The 20852-nt window shown below is 45.3% G+C and overlaps 1 protein-coding gene across 1 annotated transcript in view; it reads left to right on the top strand.

Moving 5' to 3' along the window:
- The window catches only part of maea (macrophage erythroblast attacher, E3 ubiquitin ligase), a 214569-nt gene extending 194309 nt beyond the window's left edge, over window positions 1–20260 (top strand). Inside the window, exons 7-10 of the mRNA XM_085975457.1 lie at window positions 10421–10529; window positions 11929–12062; window positions 16857–17052; window positions 19490–20260. Of these exons, the coding sequence (XP_085831583.1) occupies window positions 10421–10529; window positions 11929–12062; window positions 16857–17052; window positions 19490–19585 (535 nt within the window). The 3' untranslated portion in view covers window positions 19586–20260. The remainder of the gene's footprint in view (window positions 1–10420; window positions 10530–11928; window positions 12063–16856; window positions 17053–19489) is intronic.
- The last annotated feature ends 592 nt before the right edge of the window (window positions 20261–20852 follow it).

Below are 20852 nucleotides of genomic sequence, written 5' to 3'. Positions count from 1 at the left end.
TTATTGCTGGGAAAATAACCACGGTTGTGTTTAAAGTAATTTGGTATGGGGAAGGGAGAATACGAGATGCGTAAGCAGAAAGGAGAGTAAAATAAGAGGTGGTGTTATAAAGACAAGAGAAAACCCATATTAAACTTGCACAGAGGGGTTTTGAGTTGTAAATATATTAATGCACAAAGTATTAATAAAATTGCCATTGCGGTATGATATAACAGCATTAACAGAATGTGGTTTAGCATGGAGCAAGATTAGGAGCTGAACATTGCTGCTTACAAAATATTTAGGAGGGATGAAGTACAAAAAAAGGTGAGATATTGTTAATCACATTTCATTATAGCTCTCATGGGGAAAATATTGGACATGGTGCAAAAGCTGAATTTAGTTGGTTATAGTTATGAAGTAAATGAACTGTTGCTCTATTGTGAGTATATTATAGACTGCAGAACAATGGAAAGAGAGGAAGAAATAGGTAGGCAAATTAGAGAAAAATGCAGGAACAACAGGGCTATAATGATGGGTGACTTTAATTATCCAACATAAGACTAATTTAAGTGACATAGAAAGGGAGGAATTTCCATAACCTGTCCAGGGCTATTTCTAGATCAGAAAGAAAAGAGGCAAATACTGCATCAAGTTCTAGGAATTGAAGGGGATCAAGTAAGTAACGTAGGGGAACAACAGCCATAACATAACTAGGTGCAATATAAAATTGAAAAGGAGAAATTGTCAAAGATAAACAAACTTGACTAGAAAAAAGCCACTTTCAATGAGATAAAAAGGAAACTAACTCCGAGAAACTGGAAAGAAAATATGATAAAATGTGCACAATGGAAAATGTTCAAACAGGCCAGACTAGACTTATTCCCACAAGAATTTAAAGGTAGTGCAGCTGCAATCTAATGTAGTTGAGATTTAGTTGCCTATTCAAAGTATATATAGAGAGAAAGTGAGCTGCATCTTGAGAATAGTTAAGTGCATGACTTTGTTTATTTAAACAGAATAGTATATCATCATAATCTTGACAGATCACAAGTTCCAGGTTTTAGCGCATGCGCTGCGCATGCCTAAACTCTGAACTTGCGAGGCAATTAATGGGCACATGCACACCTTGTACGCACCCGTAGGGGTCACAAAATACGGCCCAATCTGTTGGTGTCGAGCCCAAGTCTAGGTTTGAGTCTGCTTTTCAAAGAGATGAGATGAGAATCACATGGAGGCATACAGTATAATGATTATCTGTTGCGATCCATCGGCCTCACTGTCAAGATATTGAACAGAAAAGGGTATACTCTGGATTGCATAATAACCCAAAAAGTGACAGTTTCCTTAACTGTTGCAGGTATATAAATGACACCTTTCTGCCAAGATTAAACTTACCTTTTCATTTAATTTGCCTCTGATTTGAATCCTCCCAGTTTGACCTTGTAGGTAGATGTTACTCTTACTTGCGTGCTTACCTCTGAGACTCTTAGTTGTGTTTCCAGGTTAGATGGCACAATTACAAATTGGAGCTCCAAAATCACTCTGCTGCCTGCTCCCATCCTCTATTACTATCGCACCTTCCTCTGCTCCCCATCCTTTTGAGGCAGGCTCGATGTACCAGCTGTAATTTTTACAGCAGATTTTTTTTTTATATAGATAAACTGCACTACAGATGAGTTACTCATCTTGGCGTGATTAAACTGCAGGGCCAATGAATAGCCTCCTTCAGTTTTGTCCTCAAAGATGGATAAGATCACACCCATTTGTTGGAAATTACTGCTACATCCAAAACTGGAGGAAGATAAATTAAGTCTTTTTAAACTTGAGGAAAAATATAAAAACAGTAGAATCATATAGAGAAAAATTGAGGGACTGAGTAGGGAAGAGTGGAACTAAAATATTTCACATTTTTATTTATAAAATATATATATAATTTAAATCTTCGGGGTTGATGTTACAGCTGCAAAGCTAATCTTGGCATCTGAATAGTTTTATTAATGTAATTGTCTTTGTTTCAGTATCATAATGCATGAACTGAAAGCATAAAATATGAGTTGACAATAGGGAGACGAATTTCTCTGCACGCCAAATGCTGAAGGTTAATAATTCTGTTGCATATCTTGTGCAGGTATGTTATGAATTTTTATATATTAAAGTACAAAAGCATCCCTCCCTTCACTTTACCGTCTACATTGTTAATCATGACTGCCTCACAAACGTTTAATGAGACCAAGATTTTAAGGAGGCCGTGGTACCACATGCACTCTGAAGTAAAATTGTCATAAAAGAAATTTAGCATGAAATAAAAAGTAGATTTGAAAGTGTCAGGTCATAACTGTAATTTAATTTTGTCTGATACATTATGTTCATTATATAGTGATCTGAAACTTTGCTTTCATCAGAGGATGCAATATTGGGAAATGTGCATAAATGTCATGATACAAATTTTAACATGCAAAAATGTGAACATCTATTCTCCATCGAAATATAAAGCAAAACAGCACAATTGGGTGAACTTTCCAAAACTCTGAAAAGGCTAATTGCATTTGAAACTTCAAGTGAAAGCCATAAATAAGCCTTGGTTTATCGTAACCATTTTATAATGTGCTGTGATCTCCTTTTCTGCCATTTTATATGAGTGACTGTCAAAAAATTGAGTACCATTTCTTTCATATTCATTTGGTAGATTATAACATATCACTGTATTGTGCAATTTAGAGTAAGAGGAGAAATATCCTAGTCTGCCATGTCCCTGTGGACATGTCATGTCGAGTATTGTGTTGCTCTAAAAATACTGCACATCCCAGTAGTCACAGAAGCCCCCATTACATGTTTGCCTTCAGAATTTGAACTATTGCAACAAGAAATTCATGTGTGTATTTTTATATCTGCGAAGCAGGGCATTGTGTAAATTGTCGTTTGACTATGCACAAGCATTTTGAGGCCCATCAGTGTAGTGGCTATTTTTCCTTAAAGTCAGCTTGCTAACTTCCTCATAACCCTAAACTTAACAGGGTTTAAAATGATAAGAATTTTGTAATACAGTAGAAACCTTAATTTCTATAAACTTTGAATCGATCCAAAAAAAATCCTTGCATTTTCTAATGTTTGGGGCTTGGGCCTAGAAATTCAGTTGCGTGCGCCAGCCGTTAGCACCTTAAGAGGAGTAGACTTCGAGCACTAGGCACTTAGCGGCCGGGCGCAGCGCGATCTGCGCCTACGCCCAACTTCAGTAGACATTTAGCGTCGGCGCAAAGTGTTTGCGCGCGCTCAGCTGCGCTCGCATCTTATGACGTCATTTCGTCGTGCAACGCCCTTTGTGCGCCCCCAAACCGGAACTTCAGTCGCGCCCGCCCAATGTGGGCGTGGCGGTGCTAAGAACTGTGAAGTGGAACGCAGCAGAGGCCCTGCGGGCCTCGGGGAGCGCTAATTAAAGGGCACTTACACTGAACTATAAAGGCCAGCCATTTTGCTGCAATGACTTTTGTGCAACGGATTTCTGGACAGAGACCAAGGAAGAGACCTTACTGATTTGGCCCAACATAGGAGAGGTATTTTTGGCTTCTGGCCAGAGCTTGGCAATTTGCCTCATTGTGATTTCATTGTTTGCCAGTATATTATGGGGGCTGCATGGGGTGCCAACCCTCAGTTCCAGCATTATGTGCGAAGGGCTCGCAGACGCTTTGTGAGAGGGGCAGCCATGCCTAGACGCAGAGGGGGCACCAGGCGTCGGCAACGTAGGCCTTACCCACTCAGGGAATACCGCCAGCAGGTGTCCTATCTCACCATGACTGCCGCGCAGTGTGTTAAGAGGCTGCGCTTCAGAAGGGAGGTGGTTGCAGAGATCTGCCAGCTGCTTCACAGAGATCTGCGTCCACAGCTGATGTGCAGGACGTCTCTGTCGGTGGACGTGAAGGTCACGGTGGCTCTGAACTTTTATGCAAGCGGCTCCTTCCAAGCTGCTGCTGGGGACATAGCTAACATATCCCAGTTCGCCGTGCATCGCTGCATCCGGCAGGTCACCGATGCCCTTTTCACAAGGAGACACCAATTCATCTCCTTCCCCATGACCCTGGAGAGGCAGGAGCAGCGTGCAGTCGGATTTGCGAGGATCGCGGACTTCCCCGTGGTGCAGGGCGCCATTGACTGCACGCATGTGGCTTTGCGGGCACCTATCGACAATGCCGAGGATTACCGCAACCGGAAGGGCTACCATTCCCTCAATGTACAGCTGGTGTGTGACAACAGGCAGCGCATCCTAGCTGTCAATGCCCGCTTTCCAGGCAGCAGCCACGATGCATTTATCCTGCGCCAGACTACTGTGGCTGACGTTCCAGGCACAGCCTCCCCCAAGAGGATGGCTTATCGGGGACAAAGGCTATCCTTTGTGTACATGGCTCATGACCCCGCTCCGCGCGCCCAGGACCCCTGCTGAGGAGGCATACAACGAAAGCCATCAAGCCATCAAGCCACAAGGAACATCATAGAGCAAACGATTGGCGTCCTCAAGCAACGGTTCCGCTGCCTGGAGCGCTCCGGCGGATCTCTGCAGTATTCGCCGGATAGAGTCTCCCAGTTGGTCGTCGTTTGCTGCATGCTGCACAACCTGGCTATCCGCAGGACTCAGGCACTGCCACCTCACGTTGGACCACCACCTCAGGAGGAGGAGCAGGAGGACCATGAGGAGGAGGAGGAGGAGTACCAGCCCAGGAGGGAGCCACAAGGTCCAAGGGCCGTCCGTCGGCGGCTTATTGAACGACACTTCTAGGCCCCCTGTCAGGGAATGGCTTGTGGCAATGAAGGGACATGAATGCAGCCGCTCCGCAAGCCCTCAGCCGGTTAACGCAACAACCACTTCAAACATCAAACATGGACAAGCTGAATAAAGAAAAAGCTTTATTGAACAAACTCAGGGCCCTTCCCACATGAAACCCAAAAACAGACAACACCCCCAAAAAACAGTCAAACACATGACTCACTCCCACAACCTGGGGAGGAATAACAAAACTTTTCCATCCAAGTGGCCTTCATCCTCGGCCTTACCAAAACAAACACCCCCATAGACAACACCACCACCCCCATATAAAAAAAACATTTGGCAACACCCTCTACTTTGTGTGCCGAGAGGGCGAGTCCTTGTCCAGCCTTTTCCGGCCCCTGGCCGACCTGCTGCTCCGCCTCAACCTGGGCCCTGTGGGTGCTGCAAGGCTGGGGGAAGGCTCCTGAGGGGCACATGGCGTGACGGCAGATGCCCTTGGGGGTCGGCCTAGACGAGCTCTGGCCCTCGAGGGGCCGGCTGCTGACTGCTGCAGCTGTGGCTGGGCAGCATCAGTCTCTCCAGCAGCTCGTGGCAGCTTCACTGGGGGAGTGGCAGTGGCGGCTGCAGCAATGGGGGCAAGCTGGCTGATGCCGGGCGCTCGCTGCTCGCCTGAGACACTGGCACTTGGCCGGGCTGGCACTGCAGCATGCGCAGCAATCTGCTGAATGGCAGACCGCTGTGCTGCTGCAGCGTGGCGGGTGCCCTGGCGATGCCTGGCTGACACAGCGACTGTGGCAGCAGTGAGTGCCCATACTGCCCTGGTCTGTGCCCGCATCAGACCAGCCAGTGACTGCACGGCACCACAGATCAACTGGCCACTCGCTGCCTGTGCTGCCCTGAAGTCGTCCCGACTCGCGTCCTGTGCTGCCCCGAATTGCTCGAAACCCCTGGCCTGTGCTGCCCCGAGTTGCTCAAAACCCCTGGCCTGTGAGGCCCCGAAATCGGACACACTATGAGCCAGGGACTCAATGGCCTCAGGCAACCGTGCCACAACCCCCATGAACTCGGTGTGCCGGCGATCCAAGTCCGCGGACATTTGATCGAGGAGGCGCACCTCCTGGGCGAGGACCTTCTCCGGACTGGAGGCCGGACTCTCCCTCTGGGGAGAAGGCCGCCGAGCTGCCCGACCCTTCCCGCGTGGCTGGACGCCACTGGGCCCAGCAACTACACTCCCCTGCAACACTTCCCCCCCCCCCCCCCCCCCCTCTGGGGAGAAGGCCGCCGAGCTGGCCGACCCTTCCTGCGTTGCTGGACGCCACTGGGCACAGGAGCTACACCCCCCTCCGACACTTCCCCCTGGCTCTCCTCCAGGGAAGACGTGTCCCCTCCATTGCCATCCCCTGGCGCGGATGAGGGTTCCCCCGATGGGCCGCCTTCCTCTTGCTCCTCCTCTTCCGAGGGACTGTCACTGGCAGCTTCAGGGACCTCCTCCTCACCAGCTGAAAGCAGGAAGGCACAAGAGTAGCTTTAGAGTGAGGACAGGGCGTCAGCGAGGGAGGCATGAGTGGTGGCATTCAGCGCATTGGTCGGACAGTGGCAAAGGATGTAGATCTGAAGCGCAAAGGGAACGAGAGAGGTCCAAAAGGTGATGTCCTTACCATTGGGGCCCAGCACAGGGTCGGCATCTCCACATGCAACGGGGCCAATCAGCCGGCCACCCATGAGTCGACCCACGTGCTCCTCCAGGTCACTGAGCTGCTGGAACTGGGGACGGCCTCCCCCGGTGTCAGTCCGGCTCCTCAGATTCTGGGCCAGCTTGGCCTGCAAGAGAAAGGACGGCCTCTAAGTACAGTGTGGTGCCCTGTTGTTGTGTGCGCTGCCTCCCGTGGTCGAATAGCTTGGCCAGTGTGGTGCCCTGTTGTTGTATGCACTGCCTCCCATGGTCGAATAGCTTGGCCAGTGTGGTGCCCTGTTGCTGTATGCACTGCCTCCCATGGTCGAATAGCTTGGCCAGTGTGGTGCCCTGTTGCTGTATGCACTGCCTCCCATGGTCGAATAGCTTGGCCAGTGTGTAAAGTGCAGAAAGTGCAATTGATGTTCATGCCAGTGCCATAGCTGCTAGATGAGGGCTGGCCATTAGGGCTTTGAGGTCCCTTTGCCTATAATGTGAGGTGCACATGCAAGGATGAGGAGGACACTGGAAAGGGTACTCACCCTGACAATCCGAGTGAGGTCGTTAAACTTTTTCCGGCATTGGACACCAGTCCTGGGGACATCGCAGGTGGCTGTGACCCTCTGGGCGACATCCCTCCAGGCTTTCCTGTACACCCTGGTGGCAGGCTTCTTGCCACTGTCCGGGAACAAGATATGGCGTCTCCTCTCCAAAGCCCTAACCAGCACCTTTTAAATCATGGGCAGAGAAGCGCTGCGCTCGCTCACGGGCCCTCTGCATCCTTCCTGGCGCTATTTCTCTCCAGCAGCAGTGTTTAGGCCTAGCTGGAGGGCTGCAGTATCCAGGGCGTGGCAGCAGACGAACTCGACCCTCCCCCCCCCCCCCCCCCCCCCTTTAAGAGCTGGCCGGCGCCAGGGTGTCTGCTGTCAATCAAGAAATGACCGCACCTGCGCTGCGCCCGGCCTCGGCGGTATCACTCTGCACCGCCGGCTTAGCGCCTAAAGATAGCCGTGCATCGCCAGTTTTAGCGCTCGAGCAAACTCCTTGGCCAAAGCTACTGAATATCGGCGAAGTGGCCTCCACTTTGCGCCGGGCGCAAACTTTAGCGGCCGCCCGACTTTACCGCCCCAAAAGTGGCTATACTGAATTTCTAGGCCACGATGTTTAGTCACTGCTTCCAGACATGTCTCCTGGAAGCCCAGAAGTAAACATTCTTTTGAGTGAAGTATTTTGATTTTAAGCTACATTAGGTAATTAAGTATAGCATATAGAGTCATAGCCTCATTTTGTGCCGTTATGACTATTCGGCCCATCGAGTCCGTGCCGGCTCTCTGTAGAGCAATCCAGTCAGTCCCATTGCCCCGCTCTATCCCCGTAGCCCTGCAAGTTTATTTTCCTCAAGTGCCTATCCAGTCTCCCCGTGAAAACATTGAGTGTGCCCGCTTCCACCACTTCGTCGGCAGTGAGTTCCAGATCCTCATCACTCGCTGTATCTCTTGCCCAAAACCTTAAATCTGTGTCCCCTAGTCCTTGTACCATCAACTAGTGTCTAGCCTATCCAAGCCCATCATAATCTTGTACACCTCTATCAAATCACCCCTCAACCTCCTTTGCTCTAATGAAAACAAATCCAGCTTCTCCAACCTGTCCTTGCAGCTAAGATCCCCCATCCCCGGAACCATTCTGGTAAATCTACTCTGCACCCTCTCAAGGGCTTTCACATCATTCCTAAAGTGTGGTGACCAGAACTGTACGCAATACTCCAGTTGTGGCCTAACCAGCGCTTTATGAAGGTTCAGCATTTGTACTCAATACCTCTTTTTATGAAACCCAAGATCCCATATGCTTTGCTAACCACTCTCTCAATATGTCCCGCCACCTTCAGGGACCTATGCACATTAACTCCCAGGTCCCTCTGTCCCTGCACACTCTTTATAACTGTGCCATTAAGTGTATATTGCCTCTCCCTGTTCCTTCTGCCAAAATGCATCACCTCACATTTCTCTATTAAATTCCATCTGCCACTTGTCTGCCCATTCTGCTAGCCTTTGCAGCCGATTGGTATCATCATCACTGTTTGCCACACCCCAAGTTTGGTGTCATCGGCAAATTTAGAAATTATACTTTGTATTCCAATATCCAGGTCATTTATATATCAAAAAAAGCAGTAGCCCCAGCACTGACCCTTGGGGAACACCACTGTCTACCATACTCCAGTCTGAAAAACAGCCATTTACCACAACTCACTGTTTTCTGTCCTTAAGCCAATTCCTTATCCAAGCTGCCACTGACCCAACTATTCCATGAGCTTCAATTTTGTTAACCAGCCTTCTATGTGGTACTTTGTCAAACACCTTCCTAAAATCCATGTAGACAACATCCATTGCATTCCCTTCATCAGTCCCCGCTGTTACTTCATCAAAAAATTCAATTAGATTAGTCAAACACGATCTGCCTTTGACAAATCCATGTTGGCTCTCCTTAATTAGCTTAAACCTCTCCAAGTGCCCGTTAATTTTTTCCTTGATTATTGTTTCTAAAACTTTACCCACCATAATTCCTTTCCCTTACTCCCGAGGGTGTAACTGTAACTTGACTTATTTTATTAGAGATCTATCTTGTGCACCTCCATGCTCCTTGTTAACGTAATGGGGCAGATGATGTCTACAGTTTTGGTATTGAATCATAATTAGGTTCATGCTGTATGAATACCCAGTATGCCATACCCAAGACAAACTTTGAGAATTTACAGATCTCATAAAAAAGGAATTTTATAAAGTGTTTGTGTGTGATATATAATAAAATAAAGTATCATCTCACCAAGGAATATTTACCACCCAGTAATTTCATCTTTATGATCGCACAATTCTTAATAGGTTCAGAGTGTTTAAATGCAACTGTAATTACTGCAACAGACCGTAAATGTTTTTATTTTGTTGCTATTTGATACATTTCTATACTGATGTGTAAAACAATACAGTGATTTAAGGCGTGAGTTTGCACCTGCAATTCTCCAAGTGGCAAGTTGCTTATCTTTGAGGGAATGTTGAAGTTTATTGATTTTCTGGGAAGAAAAATTCAAGGGTGAGTTAACCTCACCCCACATTATGAACACAAAGTGAGGGAAGTTTTGAAGAATTTGCCTGGTATTTTTAACAAAATGAGGGGGAGCCTTTCATGTTGTAATATATATTCCAATTCTCCCAAATGTGTTTTCATTTGATGGACATGACTGGTAGTAAATAACTTTATTTAGCATTGTCTTTTCACAATAATAATCTTCTGCTTACACTGATGTTTGCATTTCTTTGTTCTGTCCTCAGTACAGTCATACTGACTTGAAAAATTACTTGAGTGAGGCGCCACTTCAATGAGCCATCTGAAGTCAGCTGGTGTGCTCATGGCACCAAACCCGAACATAGGTTGTTGCTTTCAGAACAGAAAGGGAATAAAAGCCAGGCTTTTGCTGCTTGACTGAAATTGATTGCAACGTTTTCTATACATTGGCATTTTATTATATGTATTCAATAATTTGGCATTACATATGAACATACGAATTAGGAGCAGGAGTAGGCCACTCGGCCCCTCGAGCCTGCTCCGCCATTGAATAAGATCATGGCTGATCTGATTACTCCACATTCCCGCCTACCCCCGATAACCTTTCACCTCCTTGCTTATCAAGAATCTATCTACCTCCGCCTTAAAAATATTCAAAGACTCCGCTTCCACCGCCCTCTGAGGAAGAGAGTTCCAAAGACTCACGACCCTCTGAGAAAAAATTCCTCCTCCTCTCTGTTTTAAATGGGCAACCCCTTATTTTTAAACAGTGACCCCCTAGTTCTAGATTCTCCCACAAGAGGAAACATCCTCTCCACACCCACCCTGTCAAGACCCCTCAGGATCTTATAAGTAGAATGTGAATAAATTAAGTGTTTTTATTGAAGGGGTGTATTGGTGTATTTGAAATTTTGAGTACTTTATCTTCTATTTCTTCCTTTTCTATTCAGACATGCACGGAGACACTTTAGTCAAGCTGAGGGAGGACAGCTGGATGAGGTGCGACAAGTAATGGGTATGCTGGCTTTTCCCTCCGATACTCATATTTCACCTTATAAGGTAAGGGAGTTGATTTGTTTATTTTCTCTATTATTATGGTCTTGTGAAAACATTTAAATTACGGATTAGAGAACCTGAAATATTGTGTTTCAAAATGATATTCTATCAGAAATGTGCATGATGCCCTTAATATATATTGTGTAATAAATATGAATTTATACCAATCGGACTTACAATCCATTAAAAATTGCCCTGAAACCTTGGTCTGCTCTGAGCCCCATTTGCTATGTTCACATTGTGGTGGGATACAGCTCAGCCATCAAGGCATGCATCAACTCGGGGTGGGAAAATCTGAGATCAGACTACTGTGGGCTACTCTTGTATATAGAGTCATAGAATATTACAGCACAGAAGGAGGCCATTCAGCCCATCGGGTCTGCGCCAGCTTTTTCAAAGAGCAATCCAGTTAGTCCCACTCCCCCACTCTTTTCCCATATCCCTGCAATTTTTTCTCCTCCAAGTATTTATCCAATTCCCTTTTAACATTTCAGGTCGATGACCTTCCGCCAGAACTGGAAAAAGTTAGAGATACAACAGGTTTTAAGCAAGTACAGAGGCAGGGAAAGGGAGGAGGGGAGGAAAGAACAAAGGGGAAGGTCTGTGATCGGGTGGAAGGCAGGAGAGATTAAATGACAAAAGGGATGATGGTGCAAGGCAAAAGGAGATGGTAATGGGACAAGTAAAGAAACAAAAGATGGGTCAAGAGGAGGTGTAAATGAGAATAGCAGAATCATCAACAGCTGCCGTCCGAAAAAATGGGGGCAGAGGTTATGGTCTGAAATTGTTGAACTCAATGTTGAGTTCGGAAGGCTGTAAGGTGCCTAATCGAAAGATGAGGTGCTGTTCCTCGAGCTTACATTAAGCTTCATTGGAACAGTGTAGGAGGCAGAGGACAGAGGGGTTAGAGTGGATGTGGGTTGGAGAATTAAAGTGACAGGCGGCTGGAAGCTTGAGGTCATGCTTGCAGACTGAACGGAGATGTTCCGCAAAGAGGTCACCCGATCTGCTTTTGGTCTTCCCAGTGTAGAGGAGACGGCATCGTGAGCAGCGGATACAGTGTACTAAATTGAAAGAAATACAGGTAAATCGCTGTGTCACCTGGAGTGAGTGTTTGGGGCCCTGGATGGTAGGAAGGGAGGTGAAGTGGGTAGGTGTTGCATCTCCTGCATTTGTGTGGGAAGGGATGGGGTTGTTGGGGGTGATTGAGGAATTACCAGGGTGTTGCGGAGGGACCAGAGGGGAAGATGTGTTTTTCAAAGCAGTCTAAGTTGCTTTACTGCACATAGGGGAGCTGTAGAAATGGAAGTAGTTGCCGTTTTCACTTTGAGTGCCCTCAAACCTTTGAGGCTTGGAAGCAGGTTTTATTTTAATGAGTCAAATACTTCTGTTTCCATTGCAGGATCTTTTGGACCCAGCCCGATGGAAGATGCTTATTCAACAGTTCAGATATGACAACTACAGACTTCACCAACTTGGAAATAGTTCAGTCTTCACTATAACACTCCAAGCAGGGCTGTCAGCTATAAAAACACCGTATCCTTTTACAAGTTGAAATGATGATCCTTTTAAGTCTCAGTATCAAAGTCTAAAATTGTTTAGTTGCAATAAAATTTAGTTGCTTTCGGAAACCTCTAACCTCACAGATCTTAGATTGCCATAAGTATCCAACTTATAAAATCTTCGGTTGTGCATGGTCTTGTGGAATATTGCTTCAAATTGCAAGAATACTAAGAATATTGAGATAGTGGAATTCCCTGTTAGAGGATTCCCTGAACAACAACTGCTTGGATTTTCTGGTGCTAGAAAATTACCAGATTTATTGAAATAAAATCAAAAAATGCTGGAAAAACTCAGCAGGTCAGGCAGCATCTATGGAGAGAGGAACAGAGTTAACGGGCTCGATTTTGTCAATGGGGAGCTTTTTGAGGCGGGACTCGCACTTTTTGGGTTGTAGTCCTGCCTCCATCGACTTGTGGCCAACCCACGTTATTTTCCCTTGATTGACCAAGGGCCAATTAAGGGACACCTGGTTACTGGTGATGTCAGCGATTGACATTTAATCTGCCAAGAGCTTTTGACAGATGAAAAATCAGCGTTTGACAGCTCTGTGAAGCTGTCAAACACTGACAATCTGTCTTCTAACTTGAGTCCTTCTACTCAGACTCAGTTAGAGCTCTCCAGACCAGAAAGCAGAGGCTGCAGCTTTTGGCAGTTCATGGAGCAGTGAATGGGGAGGGGCGAGGCATGTGTCAGAGGTCATGTATCAGTGTTGGGGTGAGGCCTAAGGCGGTTACGGTGGTTAAAAGTCGAGGGCCACAATTTGGCTAGCGCAAGAACCAAGATGGTAGGCTTGAGGCCAAACATTATACCACCAACAACAACAACTTGTATTTATATAGCGCCTTTAACGTAGTAAAACATCACAAGACGCTACACAGGAGTATTTTAAGACAAAAAATATGACACCGAGCCACATCAGGATAAATTAGGGCAGGTGTCCAAAAGCTTGGTCAAAGAGGTAGGTTTTAAGGAGCGTCTTAAAGGAGAAAGGAGAGGTTTAGGGAGGGAATTCCAGAGCTTAGGGCCTAGGCAACAGAAGGCACGGCCACCAAAGGTTGAGCGATTATAATCAAGGATGCTCAAGAGGGCAGAATTAGAGGAACGCAGATATCTCGGGCGGGTGCGGGGGGAGCATGGAGAGATTTGAAAACAAGGATGAGAATTTTGAAATCGAGGCGCTGCTTAACCGGGAGCCAATGTAGGTCAGCGAGCACAGGGGAGATGGGCGAACAGGACTTTGTGCGAGTTAGGACATGGGCAGCTGAGTTTTGGATGACCTCAAGTTTACGTAGGGTGAAATGTGGGAGGCCAGCCAGGAGTGCGTTGGATTAGTTAAGTCTAGAGGTAACAAAGGCATGGATGAGGGTTTCAGCAGCGGATGAGCTGAGGAAAGGGCAGAGACAGGTGATGTTATGGAGGTGGAAGTAGGCGGTCTTTGATATGCTGCGCATATGTGGTCGGAAGCTCATTTCAGGGTCCAATATGACACCAAGGTTACGAACAGTGTGGTTCAGCCTCACATGTTATGGAGGGGGATGGAGTCAGTGGCAAGGGAACGGCATTTGTGGCGGAGACCGAAAACAATGGCTTCGGACTTCCCAATATTTAATTGGAGAAAATTTTTGCTCATCCAGAATTGTATGTCGGACAAGCAGTCTGACAATTTAGAGACCGTGGAGGGGTCGAGAGAAGATGTAGTGAGGTAGAGCTGGGTGTCGTCGGCGTACATGTGGAAACTGATGCTGTGTTTTCGGATGATGTCGCCAAGGGGCAGCATGTAGATGAGAAATAGGAGGGGGGCCAAGGATAGATCCTTGGGGACACCACAGGTAACGATGCGGGAGTGGGAAGAGAAGCCGTTGCAGGTGATTCTCTGGCTACGATTAGATAGATAAGAATGGAACCAGTCAAGTGCAGTCCCACCCAGCTGGACGACGTTGGAGAAGGATGGAGTGGTCAACCATGTCAAAGGCTGCAGACAAGTCGAGAAGGACGAGGAGGGATAGTTTACCTTTGTCACAGTTACAAAGGATGCCATTTGTGACTTTGAGAGCTGTTTCGGTACTGTGGCAAGGGCGGAAACCTAATTGGAGAGATTCAAACATGGAATTGTGGAAAAGATGGGCACAGATTTGGGAGGTGACAACACGTTCAGGGACTTTGGAGAGGCAAGGGAGGTTGGAGATGGGGTGGTAGTTTGCAAGGACGGAGGGATCAAGGGTTAGATTTTTGAGGAGAGGGGTGATGATGGCAGATTTGAAGGAGAGGGGGACAGTACCCGAGGAGCGAGAACCGTTAACAATATCAGCTAACATGGGAGCCAGAAAAAGAAGTTGGGTGGTCAGCAGTTTGGTGGGAATAGTGTTGAGGGAGCAGGAGATAGGTCTGCTGGACAAGATGAGCACAGAGAGGTCATGAGGGAAGATCGGAGAGAAACTGGAGAAAGATGTGAATTTAGGGCTAGGGCAGGGGGTAACCTTAGAGGAAGTTTGGCCCAGTGGGCAAGTGAAGGAAGGGAAGTGGCAGAGGCAGCTGAACGGATGGTCTCAATCTTCGAGACAAAGAAGTCCATGTGCTCCTCACACTTGTTATCAGACGTGAGGGTGGAGGAAACAGGGGAGAGGGGTTTAAGAAGACGGTTAGCAGTAGAGAACAGGAGCCAGGGGTTATCTTTGCATTCCAGAATGATTCTGGAATAGTGAGCAATTTTGGCAGACGAGAGCAGGACCAGATAATGCTTTATCTGGCCCAGCCAGATCTGGTGGTGAATGGCTAAATGCAGTTGTCCGCCATATTCGTTCAAGTCTGCGACCCTTGGACTTAAGGGAGCGAAGATGAGAGCCATACCGGGGGAACGGCCAGGGTGAGAGAGGGTAATTGTTTTAGTAGGGACTAAGGCATCAAAGGTGGTGGTGAGGGTGTGGTTGAGCAGATCGGTAGCTGCAGAAATGTCATGGTGAATGGAGGGCCTGATGCTGGACAGTTGGGGTTTCATAAGTGCAGTTGTAAGAGAGTTGGGAGGGTTTTTTGCAGGGGCGGACACAGAAGGAAGTAGGGTTGGGAGGGGGGTGGTGGGAGGGGGGTGTGGGTGGAGAGCGATACGAGGAAATAGTCAGAGATGGCCTTACCTGCACCAATGAAAGCAAACATGGTGCTTAGGCTAATCCTGAAATTGAGCAGATAACCTTCACATACAGATGGACAGGAAAATTCTGGCTATTCATTAAGCCTGTTTTAGCAGTCATGATTCAACTAGGCAATATGGGGGGGGTGGGGTGCGCGGGGAGGAGGAGAGAGGAATCTGGGAAATTCCTTTCAGGACGGGGAAGGTGACTGAAGCATGTTCCAGGAGATCAGTGACCATGATGTATATGCACATTGTCCTACCTTCCTTTTGAATGCAGTGACATTAGCCATAGCAAGTACCTCGTCCTGCTCATTCGTGCATGTGCTATACCAGAAAGCTCTCTATGGAAACAGTGCTCTTTATTAATTACAGAGCTGCAGCCAATAACAGTCCTACCTCTGGTGGCAAAGATGTATTATAATGGAATAGCATTAATGCTGGAAAAGACCTATCTGACATAATGGTCTTCCCAGGTGCTTCTAGACACAGCAATTGTATAGACATACAAAAGCAAAATACTGCAGATGCTGGAAATCTGAAATAAAAACAGAAAATGCTGGAAATACTTAGCAGGTCAGGCAGCATCTGTAGAGAAAGGAAAAACAGAATTAACGTTTCAGGTCGATGACCCTTCGTCCGAACTGGAAAAAGTTGGCGATGGAACAGGTTTTTAAGCAAGTGTAGGGGCAGGGAGAGGGGGGAGGGGAGGAAAGAACAAAAGAGAAGGTCTGTGATAGGATGGAAGGCAGGAGAGATTAATCTCACCATCATCCCTTTTGTCTCTTAATCTCTCCTGCCTTCCATCCTATCACAGACCTTCCCTTTTGTTCTTTCCTTCCCCCCCCCCCCTTTCCCTGCCCCTACACTTGCTTAAAAACCTGTTCCATCTCCAACTTTTTCCAATTCTGACGAAGGGTCATCGACCTGAAACGTTAACTATCTTTCTCTCTCCACAGATGAGTATTTCCAGCATTTTCTTTAATTGTATAGACATCCCCACCCAGTGGGTGAGCAGAAATGAAGTCAGGATGTGTGGCTTTCAAGCAATTGTACACATCCATAGCACAAGGAACTGCAACATATCATGGTACCTTTGAGTCGAGGCAGTTCAGTAATATAAAGGGGATCTAAAACAAAAAGAGATGGGCGAATGACAATGTGAAGAGATTACTGCCCACCTCAACCCATGTGCAAGAAAGACTGACTCAACATGAGACTTAAAAAAAACACACACTAGTAGCATATTCCAGGGTGGTGTTCTAACCAGAGATTTCTAAACTACTGCAGGACCTGCCGTCTTTGTGTGATGTCAATAAACACCAGGCTTTTTTTTCCTTCTTTTGTATTAGTGCAGATACGTTCCAGCAAGGGAGAATGTAAAATTGGAAAAGCAGGTTCATTTGGAATGTGGTTACGCATCTCGCACAGGCTAATAAAAGTAACTTCAGTTGCCCAGCCACTGCACTGGAGACGGATGTGTGATTACAGGTGGAGTGGTGTTGCGGGGGTGGGTGGGTGTAGCGTGGGAGAGGAAAGCAGAAGGGAAAGGGAAAATAAAATATGGGAGAAGAGTGGAGAGTATATGAGTGTAGCAATTCAATTTCTTACCATATTATGTGCCTGAGCTCTGTGGTCCACAGACAGTGCTACAAAGAAGATGGCACCTCTAAAAACCCAGACTGCCCTGTCTGTAGTAAATCTCTGAACAAGCTTGCACAACCTCTGCCTATGGCACACTGCGCCAACTCCCGACTGGTCTGCAAGATCTCTGGCGAAGTTATGAATGAAAATAATCCACCCATGATGCTACCTAATGGCTATGTGTATGGATACAATGTAGGTTTCTAACGTTTCTTTGATAGCTTACCGGTCTTTATCATCAAATAGATTGTAATGCCTAAAACCTCTTGCATTTATTATTGGCAAGAGTTGCGGCCCATGTGATTATACAATTTACAAACTGTGTGAGGATCAATAGTATAAATGTTTTAAAAATGTTAACCGTTAACTTATCCCAAAGCCAAACTGGAAACCTTCTTTGGTTATATTTTTCTATTAATGGAGATGATATGAGTAAATTCCCCACTTCATTTTGTCTGTTTATCCCACTCGGCTGCCTAGCCTGATACCTAACCAGCTCGGGTACCAGGTGCATGGTCCTCTCGTACAGTATTCCCAATAGCTAGCCTCTGAAATGCCAGAAAGGAAGCATCAGTGGAATGATTGTTGGATTATGTAACTGATCATCTCATTTAAGCAATGGAAAAAAGCATTAAAGAATCAAAGGATAGGTGAATTGCTGAGGCAGTAGAGAGCCTAAAGAAAAAATGAGACAGTTGGAGCAATGGAAAACAAAAGACCAGTGGATCAGGTTTGATATTAAAACAGAAAATGATGGCTAAGTATGGTCGGTCCACCAGCTTGGAGAGAACAGATCAACAGTGAGGGTACAGACTATGATAGTTCCTGAATTGCTAAGCATGGGGAGGGCAGCATGCCACAGCTGAATACTGCTGATGTGGAGCTGGATAAGTGTTCGAGTATTTATGTAGAATGATTCCTCAGATGTTTGGGGTTGATTGTGGGAGGATCTATGGGAGGAGCAACCTTGATGGCATGGGCCTTTCTCCTCCATGTTTTATGTTCTTAAAATGTTTAAACAGTGTGGCATATGTTTGCAGTTCATTTCCATTGAAAAGCAGTTAGTTTTATTAATCATGACTGTTCACTAAAAATATAGTGTGTTGAGCATTTGGGTTAGTGCAGCATATTAAACTGTTTATTGAATTTTTTTTCAATTAAATGACTTGCCTCTGGATATTGAAAAATTAATTGTATTGAAAATGATGCCCTATTCTTCACAAACCAAATTTTTTTAACAAGCTGATCTCAGCCTGCATATTAATATATCAAATGATTCATGTATAGCTCAAATTACTTTGCATCATGTTTTAGGTCTGTGGTTCTTCAAAGAACAGGTTTTTTTTTAAACAAATTGGCAAACTGTTAAGTATTACAACAGCACTGTTATGAGGAATGTACTGAATTTACTCAGTGCATTGCAATTGTGGTACTGATGTTATCCAAATTTCTCCATCCTTCCTACTAAATACCTCATGGGTGTGGAGAGCATCACATTAGATGCCTTTACAGGGCATGGTCCAGCTTCATAAATGGGCACTTGCCACACCAAGACTGAGATCATTTCCTGATAACTGGGACGATCCAGAAATAATATGACATCTTTCAGAAGAAAAAATTACCAAGAAATTGCAGGCACCCAGACAGTAGCTCTTGACACCTTTTCATGTCCATCACCTGCAAGTATCATTACACCTCTAATCATGACCATCATTCACAGCACCTGAACAGAGGGACCCGCAGGTCTCTTTATTAAATCCCTCTGGCCAGTAAAAAATATTGCAAAGTGCCCCTGGAGCTTACATTTGAAAGACTCCCTTACCATTTCAAAGAGCCTTCACTTTAATGGTACAGTATATAGAAGAGCTTGTTTATTTGTGTTGGAACTTCACTTTAATACAACTGAAGTAGAACATTGCAGCTATCCATTCTGTATACAGATATTTTATCAGGGGTCGCCTCTTGGCTTACTGATTCAACCTGACTGCTATTGTCCCTGGCAGGAAATTCAGTTGGTAAATTGGTGACCAGACATAATAGTTAGTGCCCTCCTATGAATTGAATTTTATACTAAACAATCTGTTGGTTCCATTTTCAATCTTTTGAGTTTGTGATATGAAATTTCTTCTAAGAATATCATCCTACTAGCAATTATTTCAACACCCAAAGTTGATGAATTCCATCATGTCTTGGCAGTTGATACGACAGCTATAAGATCACATCTGTTGTTTTTGCCTTTCTCTTCTCTCGTGATATTAAAGTTTTGCCCACCACTGCTTGCTTCTCCCATTTGAAAGGAAATGCCAAAAATCATGTTAGTAACCTGCATAAATACAACAAAAGATAGTGTATGTAACTGTTCCCTACAGGAATAAATATTCATGTAAGCTCATTAATTATAGAAAAGCAACTGGGTTCCAGAGTGTATCTCCTTAAAACAGCATTAGAAAGCCTAAAATGAAGAGTCATTTAGTACAGCAAGCTTGCTCCTTCTGCATATTTGTCAGTTGAATAATTCAGGATGAGGCTGGTGTAGAGATTCTTCCTCCAGAATTACCTTACAGTTGATAGTGTGGTTAATGCTCCCATCTGTTTGCCTGCTGAAGACTTAATGATTTTTGTTCTGTTTCAGTCACTACTTTCTATTCGTCAAGATGACAAAATCATCTGCCCAAGAACCAAAGAGGTCTACAACTTCTCCCAAGCTGAAAAAGTGTACATCATGTAGAAGTGGAAAGGGGCAAAGCCAGAATCTGAACCACAGGATAATGTCGGGCAGGCTTAGCCTGTTGGCTAATGATTACCTGTGGCAGTGCACCTTTTTATTGGTGGGATGTGTGTGTCTCTTGCGACCAAAGATCCAAATGGAACAAGAAATACACTTACTATTGTATGATGACAGAAACGAGCTCATGATGAACACAAGGAGAGTTTGTACTGAAAAGGTGAAATAAAACAATTGAGGCTTTGACGTGGGTTTTGTAGTGGTTTACATTATCTGAAGAATTTTGACAGTTTTCAAATGTACTTCATTCGTAAGTTTAAATTTAGTAACTCGCATTAGTGTTGTGCTTAGGGGTACAATATTGAACTTGTTCGGCTGCCTTATTTCAAGCCTTCAGAACTTACATAACTTGCACAACTGCAATTAAAAAGTGTTTTCAGGTCGTAATGTTTTAGAGTAGTTTGCACTAATATACTTTAGTTTAACCGGATCAGCTGTAGAAGAAAAACGTACCATATTTTGAGCAATTGTGGTAACGTTCCAAGTACTAGAGGTTGGAAATTCCAGGAAGCTTACATTTTAGCACTATTTATGCATGCAGATACTTAGATTGTAGACTAAAAATTATAACATCAAGAAGGTTGGAAGCAGTTGTTAATTAAAAATAATCAAATAAAACCTGGTTTTGTTTTGTTTTATTTGATCATACATTGTGTTCCAGAGTTAACTGCTTTTTTTCGAGAATGAGACTCTTTCCCCCCGAAGCTGCTGACTTGTGCTGGGATATGGTTTTGAACACGCTGCCAGTCCCCCATAGCACTCGTAAATGACTCTTTGTGTGAACTTGGAGGGAGAGAGCCAACGGGCTATTACAACCTTATGCATTCATTTTCAAGCTACTAGTTAGTAATCAGAAGCAGATTGTTTCATTCCCTCCCCAACTTAAGGATACAAGGCTAATTGAGTTAGATTGGCTGAGTGTTATACCACATAGTGTGTTTACTCATAGAGCCATCAAGGAGGCAGACTCCCTCTTTAAGAGATTTCCTCCTGTTCCCTTTGGTTGCCGTGCATTTTGCTCAGCCAAGAGAAAGGTAGCCTACAGAAGCCAACAGCTAGGATTAATTTGAGATGGACCCATAGGATGATGGTGGCAGTTAGGAGATTAAAATGTGGTCCATGAGGATTTTCTTTGGCAGTAGATTCTACACTGTATCCTGGTCCAATCATTGCATTCCCCCATCCTGTGTAAACTGTAGAACACTTGCTG

Source organism: Somniosus microcephalus, chromosome 2 (assembly GCF_052327205.1).
Source record: "Somniosus microcephalus isolate GS21.2 chromosome 2, FLI_Smic_1.0, whole genome shotgun sequence".
In the NCBI taxonomy this organism is placed as follows: domain Eukaryota; kingdom Metazoa; phylum Chordata; class Chondrichthyes; order Squaliformes; family Somniosidae; genus Somniosus; species Somniosus microcephalus.
This window is presented reverse-complemented; position numbering and strand designations above follow the sequence as displayed.